General features: G+C 40.0%; 1 protein-coding gene across 1 annotated transcript in view; it reads right to left on the bottom strand.

Moving 5' to 3' along the window:
* Positions 1–1,432: 1,432 nt before the first annotated feature.
* Positions 1,433–14,296, bottom strand: part of SGPL1 (sphingosine-1-phosphate lyase 1) — a 63,105-nt gene continuing 50,241 nt past the window's right edge. The window contains exons 11-14 of the mRNA XM_070752212.1: positions 13,963–14,201; positions 11,538–11,684; positions 4,353–4,473; positions 1,433–3,372 (exon numbers count right to left, since the gene is read on the bottom strand). Of these exons, the coding sequence (XP_070608313.1) occupies positions 3,226–3,372; positions 4,353–4,473; positions 11,538–11,684; positions 13,963–14,201 (654 nt within the window). The 3' untranslated portion in view covers positions 1,433–3,225. The remainder of the gene's footprint in view (positions 3,373–4,352; positions 4,474–11,537; positions 11,685–13,962; positions 14,202–14,296) is intronic.

Below are 14,296 nucleotides of genomic sequence, written 5' to 3' on the forward strand. Positions count from 1 at the left end.
CAGCTCCCCCCAGATATCAGAGTTGCCCCCACCCTCCTTGCCTTTCGCAAGCTCCTTAAAACCCACCTCTGTCGTCAGGCATGGGGGAATTGAAATTTCCCTTCCCCCTAGGCTTATAGAATGTATACATGGTATGCTTGTATGCATGAGTGGTTCTTTAAATTGGGGTTTTTTAGATTATTTTTAATGTTTACATTGTCTTTTTATATTGTTGTTAGCCGCCCCGAGTCTTCGGAGAGGGGCGTCATTCAAATCTAATAAATAAATAATAAAATAAATAAATGGGAGCAAAATTTGCAGTAGGCTAACCAGGTCACGTTGTAGATGCATGCATTGGAGTCCCGCTGAGATGCCTGGATGATGACAATCACATCATCAGAGAATCTGTCATCCCAGAGATAACTCCCCTCAAGAGCCAGATGGTCAGATATAACCTTTGAGGGTCTGGATAAAGGAAAGCACCCTGGCTGAGGGAAATCCAGTGGTCTGGATTCCTCCAAGGCTGTGACACTGAGAACTCCACCAGATCTGCAACCAAGGGCGCCAGAGCCAATGGGGAGCGACCAGGATCAGTTCTGCCTTTTCCACCAGCAACTTCCGAATCTCCCTGGAGGCCAATACCGAGGGCATTGTCCCCATCCACCCCCTGCACTGGAAAACTGGAGAAAAATCAGTAGTTGCGTATTGGTTGGAGTCAAAAACAGGTCCACCACCGGTTGACCAAACATCCGAGCCAGTGTCTGGAACAAGTCAGGATGCAGACACCACTCGCTGGATCCATCTGGAGCGACTCAGCCAGTCCACCTGCACATTCAAAGTGCCCGAGAGGTGTTCCACTCAAAGTGATTTCATGTGCAACTCTGTCCACAGGCCAATTCTCTGCTTCCTTCATGAGGCACCTGGATCTTGTATCCCCATGGCAGCTGATGTGGGACCGGGTCACCATTTTGTCCGTCAGTACTAAGATGTGAATGTCTCTCACCAACGACTCAAAACGTTGAAGAGCTAGGGATACCGCCCGCAGTTCCAACAGATTGATATTGGAGTTGACCAAGTCTGATGGTCACCAGCAGTTCTGGGCCACCTGGGATTGGGCAAGAGTCCCCCACCCGAACAGATTGGCATCTGTGGTCAGAGTCATCTGGGTGGGCTCTTTGAAGCTGCAGCCCCTCTGAGAGGCTGGGGACGACCTTATCAAATTGCTCCAAAGATTCTTGAGAGTTGTAAGTGAAGGGGTGTAAAATTGCCACAATAAAATAAAACTTTGATAAATTCTTTTATTAAGGGATTTTTTTTAACCATCTCAGTGACCCTAGCTTGCCAGAAATTTCAGAGACAAGGGTCCTAATCATCTTGGTGGCTAAGGAAAACTTGACTGGTGAGGTTGGCTTTCCAAGAAACAAACTTAGACAGAAAAAACTACCTTCCAATATTTTAAACTTGGAAGTTGAGGAAGAAAGTAACATTTATTTTAAACCCGAAAACACATATAAGATGCATGACAAAGTATACATGGGTTAAGTATCGAAACAAAGCAATTTTGAACATGTATCATGATTAAACTGAAATTAAGATCTTACAAAATTAACATTCCGTTCTAGAACATGAATGAAAACAGTTCCTTAAATTACATAGGTGCGAGCGATGCAATCGAGTTTTCCTTTCTTTATGTAATTTGGAAACCGCATCAAAGTAGTCAATACACATACATGTTTTAGGAAATTAAAAATCAAATTATTTTGTATACACTCCATTTAAAATTTAAATAGAAAGATAGCCATGAAGAAATACATGATTATTCCAAAGATTCACATAACATAGACCGTGAACTCATGAAGCCACAAAGGATTGTACAATAATAAATGAAAGGAACATGAGTCTATGCCACTAAAATATTAGATTCTATGCTCTCTTTTTCTCCCCCCAGAGAACTACCGCTGAATGTAATAAGACATTAACTGATCTAGCAAAGTACCTACTTATCATCTATAGAGGAAGTTTAAGGCTGAATGTTCTCCATTCACCTCTATAAAACTAGGCTTGTGAACCTAGCTTTTACAGCTCAAGCCCTAGAATAAAAAGTCAACATGCCTGCCATTTGGCCCACTGGAGCCAGTTACTTCTAGAAGCAAACTAAACAATGAGGCAGAAGCAGTGTCTCTAACTCACTTAGAGATCAAACTTCTAGATTAGAGATATTCCCATCACAGTTGCAAAGTGCTACCTACAGATGGACTCAACTGAGACGTCATGAAACACTGGAAGGTTATGTGATACCTGAGGCTGAGGTTATTTTCATTGTAGTACCATAACGGAGCTGACCATCGCTTGGCTTCTTGAGTAGAGAAACTCTCAGCATTTAAGGCAAATCTGCGTGTGCTCTCTTGAGAATGTGTCTGATAAATCAGTGCAACACCTTGGAAAGGAGCACTGGGTCCTACAAATAATTACATTCTGAGTCACCGGTTCTCTTTTGAGTCCATAAAGGTGCTTAACAAAATGGCAGAACTAGGAACTGGAACAGTTGAAGGAGCCAAACTTCTCAAACAGTGACACTGAAGAAACGTGATTTGCTTTGTCCTACTGTAGCGGAAGAACCGTTTTATCCTTAGTACCTTTCATGGATCTCCATGGCTCAAAGACTTGGGGGGGGGGGGTATTTCACAGTAAAAAGAAATTTAGGGAAAGAGAAAAGCACCCTGAAAGTACAAGGAAAGAAGGACATGTCCCTTTTTTTCCTTTGATCCATTTCCTCTCATTCAGAGCAAATTCCCACAGAGTGAACCAAACAGCCACCCTGATTTTATCCTATCATCTGTGAAGGATGTGTAGCAATCTTTTATTGACTTCATTGCTCAGTGTGAAGGTCAACCAAGAGATCTGTATCTATCCACTGAAGTAATTCAAAACACCTGAGCATGAACAAGCTTGCTGTTTCTTCTAGGACTAGAAGCAGCAGTTGAGTTGTCATAAGAAATACAAATAATTATCAGAAGTTAAGAGAAAGAGAGAGAGGGGGATTCCTGAAGTTTCCACAGATCTGAACAGCCAATCTAAGCTAGGGGTTTGAACCTGTGTTTAACCTAAGAGGGAATGTTACGCCAACAGATCAAACTGCCTTGTTGTGAGCTGCACCTGCAGAAGACGTGCTTCCAAGTGATATTACCTTTCCTTTGAATTGTTTAGTGTGTCTTCATCCAACAATTGAGATACTGTATATAAAAATCAGTGGGGGCTTGGAGAACCATTCATGTGCGTATCAGTCAAGGGGGACTCTGAACCTGTGCTGTAGAGGCTGTCCAAATAACCACCAGCGATTTCCGAAACCAGGTTTCTGTCAGGAATGGTTTGTGCCAGACCATAGATTGCACTCTGTTAATTGAAAAGGGGGAAAAAAACCAGAACACAATGATCAGATGAGATTTATTCCATGCAACATTACTTCTGAAATGTGTTACTTGTATTTGCATAAATAATACCCAAAGTAGCTAATGATAAAATCCAGTGCTTATGAAATAAGCAACCACAAGACATATTTTTAAAAATCAGGAGATTAAAATGAAAGCCAATTTAAAAACATTAAAATAGAGATTATCTTCAATCCCTAGGTATAAAAGGGTGGTGTACTGATGCCAGATCACCTACAAAAATTCTAAAGAAAGCTGAAACGTAAAGATATAACAGAAATTGACAAGTGAAATGCTTAAACACAGAGAGAATCTGGGGGGGGGGGTTGTGGGGGGAAGAGAAACTTTATTGAATTTTCATCCACTGCACACCAGATTGTAGTGCACCCAGATAAGACCTCTCTGAAAGACCTCCAGGCTAACGGTAAACTAATGCTAGAGAAGGGAGTTCCCCCAACTAGTTTACATTCAAATAATGTATTTCTCTAATCAATTCCATGATTCGTACCTGGATGGGAAGGGCAGCCCAAGTAACTATGCTAAGCAAAGAAATATTCTGCGTCCTAACTAGCTTAGTACTGACTGGACATATTCAACAATAAGTTGAAGTAAATGCAGTGCAATTAATCAGTAAGCTAATTAAGATGTAATTAAAGAATGTGTGAATTACAGTCAGATCTGACATCTCTTTGAATGAATCTAGCAGACTTGCCAGCCTCAACTAAATAAAAATACTTGGCCAACAGCTGAAATATAGGTATCACAGTGTCTTGGGTATAAACTTCGCAATGATCTCCAATCTTGCAATCTGATTTTTCAGACTACATATAGGCTTTAAGTCCTATTCTCCAATTTGCTTTCTACCAGATGTAAGTGCCACCATCTTATCTCTATATGTTTTCATAATAGGAAACATCAAAAACAAAAATGCAAAATTTCTTTTACCATGCCAGTCGTCTTTCCCTTTGGATTCTTCATGATCTCAGAGACAGACTCTCTGATATCCTTTAGCAGCTCGGCAGCCACCCCAGGTTCTGTTTGTAGCAGCGTGATGCAAAAATGAATACTTGGAAAAAGATGGAGAAAGGTAAAATGTTAGCTCTTCTTTACAATCAGGACCTTTTGTTTCCTGATCATATTCTATCCACAATCGGAAAATGTATGGAGAAATGATGTTGATCCACCAGCTACAGGTGAAACTCAAAAAATTAGAATATTGTGCAAAAGTTCATTTATTTCAGTAATGCAACTTAAAAGGTGAAACATAATATGAGAGAGACCCATTACATACAAGACAAGATAGTTGAAATCATGATTTGTCATAATTGTGATGATTATGGGGTCCAGCTCAAGAACACCCTAAATCTCACCCATCTCAGAAAATTAGAATATTCATGTGATCAATAAAACAAGGATTGTACGTAGAACAATATCGGACCTCTGAAAAGTATAAGCATGCATATGTACTCAGAACTTGGTTTGGGCCCCTTTTATAGCAATTACTGCCTCGATGTGGCATGGCATGGAAGCTATCAGCCTGTGGCACTTCTGGTGTGTTATGGAAGACCAGGATGCTTCAATAATGCCCTTCAGCTCTTCTGCATTGTTTGGTCTCATGTTTCTCTTGGCAATGCCCCATAGATTCTCTATAGGGTTCAGATTAGGTGAGTTTGCTGGCCAATCAAGCACAATAATCCTAATAATTGAACCAGGTTTTGGTGCTGTTGGCAGTGTGGGCAGGTACCAAGTCCTGCTGGAAAATTGAAATCAGTATTCCCATAAAACTCGGCTGCAGAAGGAAGAATGAAGTGCTCCAAAATCTCCCAGTAGACGGCTGCATTGACCCTGGACTTAATGAAGCACAGTGGACCAACACCAGCAAATGACATGGGTCTCCAAAACAACATAGACTGTGGAAACTTCACATAAGACTTCAAGAATCTTGCTGTGTGTGCCTTTCCATTCTTCCTCCATACTCTGGGTCCCTGGTTTCCAAATGAGATGCAAAAGTTTCCAGAGTCTGTGCTGATTCAGCAGAAGTAGCCTCCACTACTGCACTAACCACTGCACTGCCATGGCTCTATTATGCAAATCACACAAAGGAAACCCTGTATAGGTTTTAAATAATAACATCATTGGCCTAGTATATTATGACACTATAATTTCAGATTTCCGAAAAGCCTGTTTCACTTCATGTCATCTTAAAGTCTTAGCCAGGATTGTGTTCTGACCCAGCCTTAGGAGAAGCAGGAAACAGACCCCTTGTCAGGAAAAACTCTCCTTATTTGCCTCTTGTGAATTAATGGCATTCACCCACCAAAAAGTCCAGGCAATAGTCCTTCAAGGCGTTAACTGCAGTAACAGATCTTATTAGTTCCTTGCAATAATTGCAAGACCACGGGCTCCCAGCCAAAAGACTGCAAATTACTATTAGTACTGTGTGTATAATTAGTTGAGTTTTACAAAATATAACTTAAGCCAGCAATGTACGTTTAAAGGAATTAGCACACTATTGCTTTAAGAGCAGGTGTTGCAATTTGCTATAAAAGGAAGTCAGCAGCATCTCTCTTTCTCAGAGCCTAATGAGATTCTCTTCCTATTGAGACTCTCTGATTCTATGCTGGTTTGTATATGTGACTATTCCACTGTAAGGACTACTGTGTGTAGCAAGAAATAATGTTGGTCTGTATATGTATTAAGGCTTGCACTGTATATGTATTGAGAATATTGACTGCTGTATTTGTGAACGATTAGGACTGTTACTGACTACGATATTTGCCTAATGTAAATAATATTTATACATTTAATGTATGTAGTCTGGTTATTTGAAGTACAGTGGTACCTCGACATACGAGTTTAATTCGTTCCAGACCCGAGCTCGTAACTCGATCAACTCGCATCTTGAACGAATGCCTTTAGAATTTGTTTTTCGCGCCGAGATAACTGGAAGCAAGGAGATTCTTGCACCACCTAGTGGAAACTCGGCTCGTATCCCAAATTTGAGCTCGGGTGTCGAACAGAAATTTCGCTCGCGGCGCGGCTCGTAACTTGGAATACTTGCATGTGGAGCAGCTCGTATCTAGAGGTACTACTGTACTGCTCTTATTTCTGGGATATTTAGCGGATGTCTTCTACCTCCACGTGTTCCTTTGTGTATCCTTTGTAACTCCTAAGAGTAGCACTGCTTACTCCTTAACACCTAACAATTATGTTCTGGCAAGCAGTCTTTGTGGCACAAAACCCAATAAGCAAAATCGTGAGAAATACAAATTGTTGCTACCATCACCACTCCTCTTTCCTTCTATTTATTCCCCAGACAGGGAGGGGCCATTCAGCATCCATGTGCTTTACTTTCCGAGTCGACTCCTTGACTTCCATTGTTCATCTCTCCTAACTGCTCTGTATATAGGTGCATCTGGAACAGGTCCCAGCTGTTCTTCCTCCTCATTCATCTCAGCCTCCAAAAGATAGCTGCCTCTCCAGTGGTTGGGAAATGTCAAAAGGCCCTGGATCTATCTCTGTGTCTGACGCAGGGCATCCATCAGAGCTGCCCCCAGCTCTACTGGCAGCTAGCGGGCCACAGGTTGAGCACAAAGGAAATTTTATAATTCTCCCAACAAATTTATAGGCAAAGTAGGAGGAGAGGTACAATTTCTTCTCAACAGGGCCCCTACACTGTCACGTGTCCAAACCTCAGGCAAAATGACCACATGTATGCCGCTTTGTGGCATGTCATGATCACTTTACTGTGCTTTGCAGCAGTTTAAAAAAAAAAAATTAAAAATCAACATTTCCAATTTTCAGAAAAACCATTCCACAGCAAGCAATGAATTATTTGAATGACTGAGATGTTTATTTAATAAATGTAAATGTTTGCTTAACGACCAGTGTTAAAAAGGTTGTAAAATCAACTTTACCTACACCAGTCTTTATTATGGTTATAAATTGAAGGTTACACATTTTATTACCTATTTTTTAACTTCTACAATGCCGTCCTCCAAAGTTAACACAGTCCTATTACCCCCAAAGTCACACCACACTTTCATACCATTTTGTGTCATCAAAGATTAAATCTGCAAAAATTCTCACATCCTTCATAATTAAGAAGATGCAGACATTTCAAAATTAAGATTCAAAAGAAATATCTCAACTCCCATACCCTCGACTGTTATATTCTCCAAAACACCAGGCAGCTTTTTAATTATTTGACAACTTGGCAAACATTCTTCACTTCCTGCATATTGGTGATTAAATAAAATTGGGAGGAAAATGATGAAATAGCTAAGTGGCTTTTCCAGTTCTTTCCTCCAGGGAGATTTGTGTGCAACCTGGTTTTGTTTCCGATATGATTGGAGCTAATTTACTCCAATCAAACAAATGGTTTCTTTCAATGCAAAATATGCTGAGGGTTTGCTTATTTTGCTTTGTTTTGTGTTGGGTGGTTGAGAAAATGTCACGCTTTCATCTTTTTTCTTCATGGCAATTATCATACTTAAAATAACCTTTCACAGATGAAATTCTGACAGTTTAGAATAATAAACCTAAAATAATTTAAGAAGGAATCTAATCTAATTGTGATGATGCAAAAAAAAAATAATTAACAGATTAGTTATTATTTTGACTGAACTGTTTATATATTCTTTCAAAAACTAAGAAAGCTACTTATGGCAGGGCTTCTTCTAAATATAGTTACTGTATTTTCTAATCCAAGCTTTCTCATTTTAAGTCTTAAGAAAATGGCCAGAACTAAAAAAAATTATTTGGAGAGGGGCAAAGGCTAATTTTTTAAGAGCTGTGAAAAATAAAATCTAAAAATATGAAGCTAATTTTTGCTTGAGTGTGAAGAAAAAAATAGTATATCCTTTTGACGCCTTGTAATTATCACTATCCCCACAAGACAGAAAATAAGACAGGCTATTTATTGTTTAAGCAAATTTAACAGAGTAATGGGACAGAATAAGAATTGGAAGGCATCTTTGAAGCTCAAGCAGGAAACCTTATATCAGTGATAGAGAAACTTTTCACTACCCAGTGCCCAAACTGGAACGCATGTGCCAAAGCGCTGGAAACCCAAAGACCAACTGGATGGTGCATGCAAGCCTGTTTTTTAGCCGTTTTTCCAATCCAAACCATAGCCTCAAAACAGCCTGGTTTTTTAGTTGTTTTCCAGCGCTCTGGCACAGCAAAGGCTAGCTGGCAATGGCACGAGTGCCCACAGAGAGGGCTCTGGGTGCCACCTCTGGGCTCGCCATCACGACCCTATATCATTTCAGACAAGTGATTTTTCCGGCTCTTTTTAAAAGCATCCAGTGATAGAGCGTCCACACCTTCTGAAGACAAGTCATTCTACTGGTTTATTGTTCTCACTATCAGGAAATTTTTCCTTGGTATTAGTTTAGTTTAGTTTATTTAGATTTGTATGCCGCCCCTCTCCAAAGACTCGGGGCGGCTAACAACAATAAAAAACAATGTAACAAATCTAATATTAAAAAGTAATCTAAAAAACCCAATTTAAGAAACCAATCATACCGACAAACATACCATGTATAAATTCTATAAGCCTAGGGGGAAGGGAGAGAAAATTTTCAATTCCCCCATGCCTGACCACAGAGGTGGGTTTTAAGGAGCTTGCAAAAGGCAAGGAGGGTGGGGGCAACTCTGATATCTGGGGAGAGCTGGTTCCAGAGGGTCGGGGCTGCCACAGAGAAGGCTCTTCTCCTGGGTCCCGCCAAATGACATTGTTTAGTTGACGGGACCCGGAGAAGGCCAACTCTGTGGGACCTAACCGGTCGCTGGGATTCGTGCGGCAGGAGGCGGTCCCGGAGATATTCTGCTTCTTTCCTTGTTTTGCCTTCTGATGTTTTGGAAAATAGGCTGATCTTGTCTTCTTTGCGGCAGGCCCTCGAATATTGGAACATATTGTTCTTTTCTCTAGAGTAGGCATAACCAATCCTTCATATCATGTTGGTTATGACCTATAAAGCCCTTCATGGCATCGGACCAGAATATCTCCAGGACCGCCTTCTGCCGCACGAATCCCAGCAACCGGTTAGGTCCCACAGAGTTGGCCTTCTCCAGGTCCCATCGACTAAGCAATGTCGTTTGGTGGGACCCAGGAGAAGAGCCTTCTCTGTGGCGGCCCCAACCTTCTGGAACCAGCTCCCCCCAGATATCAGAGTTGCCCCCACACTCCTTGCCTTTCGCAAGCTCCTTAAAACCCACCTCTGTCGTCAGGCATGGGGGAATTGAAATTTCCCTTCCCCCTAGGCTTATAGAATTTATACATGGTATGCTTCTATTTATGAGTGGTTATTTAAATTGCTGCTTTTTAGATTATTTTTAATATTAGATTTGTTTATATTGTCTTTTTATATTGTTGTTAGCCGCCCCGAGTCTTCAGAGCGGCTAACATACAAATCTAATAAATACAAATACAAATATCTTTTATCCTCCAGCCCCAATCATCTTTGTTGCTCCTTTCTGCATACAAGGCCTTATAAAGCAGTACTAACACTTCATGTGATTGGGACTCTGTCCCTCTGTTAATGCAGCCTAGGATTGCATTGGCTTTTTTAGTGGCTGACTGCATCAAACTGATGGCTCATGTTTAAGTGATTGTCCAGTAGTACACCAAGATTCCTCGCAGTTATTACTGTTGAGCCAGGTAGCACTTAGATACTACATCTGTGTGTTCTGTTTTTCTTGCCTAAATGTAGAATCTTACTTTTTTCACCATTGAATGTTATTTTGTTAGGTAGGGCCCAATGTTCAAGTCTGTTGAGATCTATTTGGATCTTGAGCCTATATTTTAAACAACACAATATAACTCCAAGTAAATCAAACTGTCCACTTAGGAAGCAACACTGATTGACAATCAATTTCACATTCTGTTGTATAGAACAAAGTAGTCAATGAGAATATTTCATTCATTCAGATTAGGATGTGTAACTCGAGTGCTCCCTTTATTTTTTAAGCAGTATATATTATTATAGCTGGTTATTTTTATGACTGTATGACTGTAAATTGTTGCTTGTATCCTTAAGATTTTTATTAATATTTATTGTTTCCTTATTGCTTATTTGACCACTATGACAATCATTAAGGGTTGCAGCTCATGATTCTTGACAAATGTATCTTTTCTTTTATGTACACTGAGGGCATATACACCAATGACAAATTTCTTATGTGTCCAATCACACTTGGCAAATAAAGAATTCTATTCTATTCTAATCTATTCTATTCTAATCTATTCTAATTCTATTCCTTCTATCTTGGTATTATTTGCAAATTTGACAAGTTCCCCTTCTATTCCCTCGTTTGAGGGGGAAATTAATAAATTGTATATTCTAGTGCCATCACCAATTGCTCTTCCAGGTTCTGTCACACACATGTGCACCAACGAACTGCTCTGTTCTGGGTTCTGGCGTGCATGTGCACACCAGAACCTGGAAAAGAGCATCTGGCCAGTGCACATGCACATGATTGAACCCAGAAAAGCATCTGGCCCTGCACATGCGCACTTGACAGTTGCTCTCTTTGGGGTTCTGGTGCTCTACCGCATGCGCCTGCTCCAGTTTCAGCACTCAGTGCCAAAAAGGTTAGCTGTCACTGTTCTAGTGCTAATAAGGAAGTATCAAACAATTTGGTTAGCAACTTACACTAATAATTAGAATAGAATAGAATAGAATAGAATAGAATAGAATAGAATTTTATTGGCCAAGTGTGATTGGACACATAAGGAATTTGTCTTTGGTGCATATGCTCTCAGCGTACATAAAAGAAAAAGAGACATTTGTCAAGAATCATGTGGTGCAACACTTAATGATTGTCATAGGGGTCAAATAAGCAATGAAGAAACCATCAATATTAATAAAAATCTTAGGATACAAACAACAAGTTACAGTCATACAATCCTAAGTGGGAGGAAAAGGATGATAGGAATGATGAGATAATAATAATAATAATAATAATAATAATAATAATAATAATAATAAATAAATAATAAATAATAATAATAATAATAATTTATTAGATTTGTATGCTGCCTCTCTCCGCAGACTCGGGGCGGCTCACAACAATAATAGTACAATATAAAAAATCTGGAAGTGCGGGGAAAAAACAGAAACTCACCTGTGAGGAAACTGTAAAACATTAAGATTCCATCCCTTGGCTATTAACAGGGTGGACAATCGGTAAACGTCAAATGAATCAGACTTCAAAGCAAAGACAGAAACATCTGGTTTGCCCAAGATACTGATGTGCTCAATTTTCTGCAATCTTAAAAGAGAAACATGTTAAAAATATGTTTCATCTAGACTGTGGCCCTCTATGTTACATTCAATGCTGTAATTTATGCTGTTTAAAGGCCACTGTGAAAAGTAATTTTAGCACTTGTCCCTTTTTTGACCCAGAGAAAATTGAGGTGGCTGGGGGTGGGTTCGTTTCATTTTTATTTTATGTTGTTACTGTTGTTGTTGTTGTTGTTGTTGTTGTTGTTACTGTTGTTGTTGTTGCTGCTGCTGCTGCTGCTGCTGCTGTTGTTGTTATTATTATTATATTTCCTGAAATACAAACACCTAACATCCTTCCTTACTGGCTACGCTAACTGGGGTTGCTAGTAATTGGAAATTTTCATTCAACAGTGATCCGGAAGGCCACAGATTTCCATCAAGTCTCTAGAAAACAAAAAACTCAATAGATATTTGCACTTTTTGAAATAGCAGTGACATCTAAGGATGAGGGCCATTTTATTTCCAACAGAAGATGAACCTCTGTTGAAAGTTTATTACGGAATTCATCAAATATTGCTTTATCTGACATTTGTAGTGATGCAAATCTAGGGTGATGGCAGTAACCCTCCCCTAAAAAATGTTGCCTCTTTTCCAGTAAGATAGTGTTTTCTGATCACGCAACAGAATGGCATGGTCAATCAAACGTGAATGCCAGTATTAGTGAATGCCAGAGTGTCTAGTCCTGACCAATGTAAAGGTAAAGATAAAGGCGTTCCTGCGGATTTTATTCCTATAGTCATAGACAACCATAGAGGGCAATACTCATTCCCGTTAAGAGGCCACAGAGCCAGGGCTGTTCAAAGATGTTTCTGCAGTCATGTGGCCAGCATGATGTCATGGAACGTTATTACCTTTCCCACCAATGTGGTACCCATTTATATACTCGCATTTGCATGCTTTCGAATTGCTAGGTTGGAGTAAGAATGGGAGCTCATCCCATCTTGCAGCACTTGGGTCTCAAACCTCGGCTGTCAGCTTTTTAGCCACCAAGCCCAGCATCTTAAGTGCTGAGCCACCATGCCGCGCAGTCCTGTCCAAATACACCATATAATCCTTTAGCAGACATTGTTAGTTGATATTTGATTAAAAGAAATGCCATGTTTAATTAAAATATTATTTCATGGAGGTTTGTTGAGAGATATTCTAAAATCTCATCTTTCTTCTAAATATGAAAAATATTTTGAAAAAAGGAGATAGGAGGAGAAATTACGCATGAAAGTCTTCTGAACGGTACAAATCTAATTTCTACTATTTCAGTTAATATGGTTCTTCTTTCTGCCAATCACCAACAGAGAGCCATGTACAAGTTATCTTTATCTGAGCTTCAAAAAAGGACTGGTTTTTCACTAATGTTCCCTCTCCCCACACCCCAAAAAATCCAGTTGCTTAATGTTACCGTTTTCTCTGCATAATTTTTATTAATGCATAACATCTTAACACACTAATAGCTAAGAGCACACTCCTATTTAATGCTTGCAAAGAGTACAAGTTGTAGAGTTGGTTGACACTGTTCTGTCTAGTCAGGTCTATGATCCAATTAAGAGTCACACACACTCAAAAGATAATAGATAAAAGGTACATTGATTACAAAAAGTTCAGGTAGAAAATGGATACTAGTTTCAATTCAAAATTAGTCTATTCTAGCAGTGTTCCCAGCATAATTGTCTCTGAGATAAGAACAGGTCCTGGCTGGAAGCCAAAACTCATTAGGGGAAATTCCTTTACAGTGATTCTGTCAATCAACTGGACTTACAGTTTCTTCAGTCTTTTCAGTAGATGTAGATTAGAGGAGTTAGAGTGATCTGAAACTTGGAAGCTCACACACAGCCATGATTTTTCACACGTTGTTCGCCATGCCCACTTCTCCCAAGCCTGTCACTTATATAGGGACAAGGCGTGGCCAAGAAGTTCCATAAAGCTACTAATGCAAAGACCCTTTCCTTCTCAAATACTCATGTCTGGACATCGTCCTCCTCACTCTGGCATCTAACATGGGCTCCTCCTCATCCTCTTCTGACTCACTTGATACCATAATTGGTGGTGCTACAGTCTCTAATTGATCCTCAGTCCCTAACGCCTCATCACTCTCTCTCAGACTCAAATGTCAAGAACACTGGCCTAGGATACCAATAGCATCCATCTCTCACTCTTCAAAATCCGTGGTCAGCTGAGCCGGCTGTGAATTAGACACAACAGACACAGGCACCTAGGGAGAAGGAAAGGAAGAATAAAATATAGAGAATAAATTGAAATCATATACATACTCAGATATGATGAACCTTGTAGTTGAGATGATCTTCTTGGTGGCTTCCACATAACCTTGTTCTCCTATGGACACCATTGTTGCCCAGCAAGCTGCAATAAGGCATCCAGGTCTGGAACCAGCAATAGTGGGCGAGGGGTAAACTCCACCTTGCCAATCAGGAGCAACGAAGAACTGGTGTTGCCGGTATTTCACATTGCTGTATAGTAACACTGAAGAGCCCTTTGGAGCGTAGCCGTACTGCAAAAGAAGAAAAAGGGCCAATACTCAAGTTTCAAAATAATCCCCCAAAAAAATCACCATTGCAGCTTCAATACCTTTTTACAGGAATTAGA

This window comes from Erythrolamprus reginae, chromosome 5 (genome assembly GCF_031021105.1).
Source record: "Erythrolamprus reginae isolate rEryReg1 chromosome 5, rEryReg1.hap1, whole genome shotgun sequence".
In the NCBI taxonomy this organism is placed as follows: Eukaryota; Metazoa; Chordata; class Lepidosauria; order Squamata; family Dipsadidae; genus Erythrolamprus; species Erythrolamprus reginae.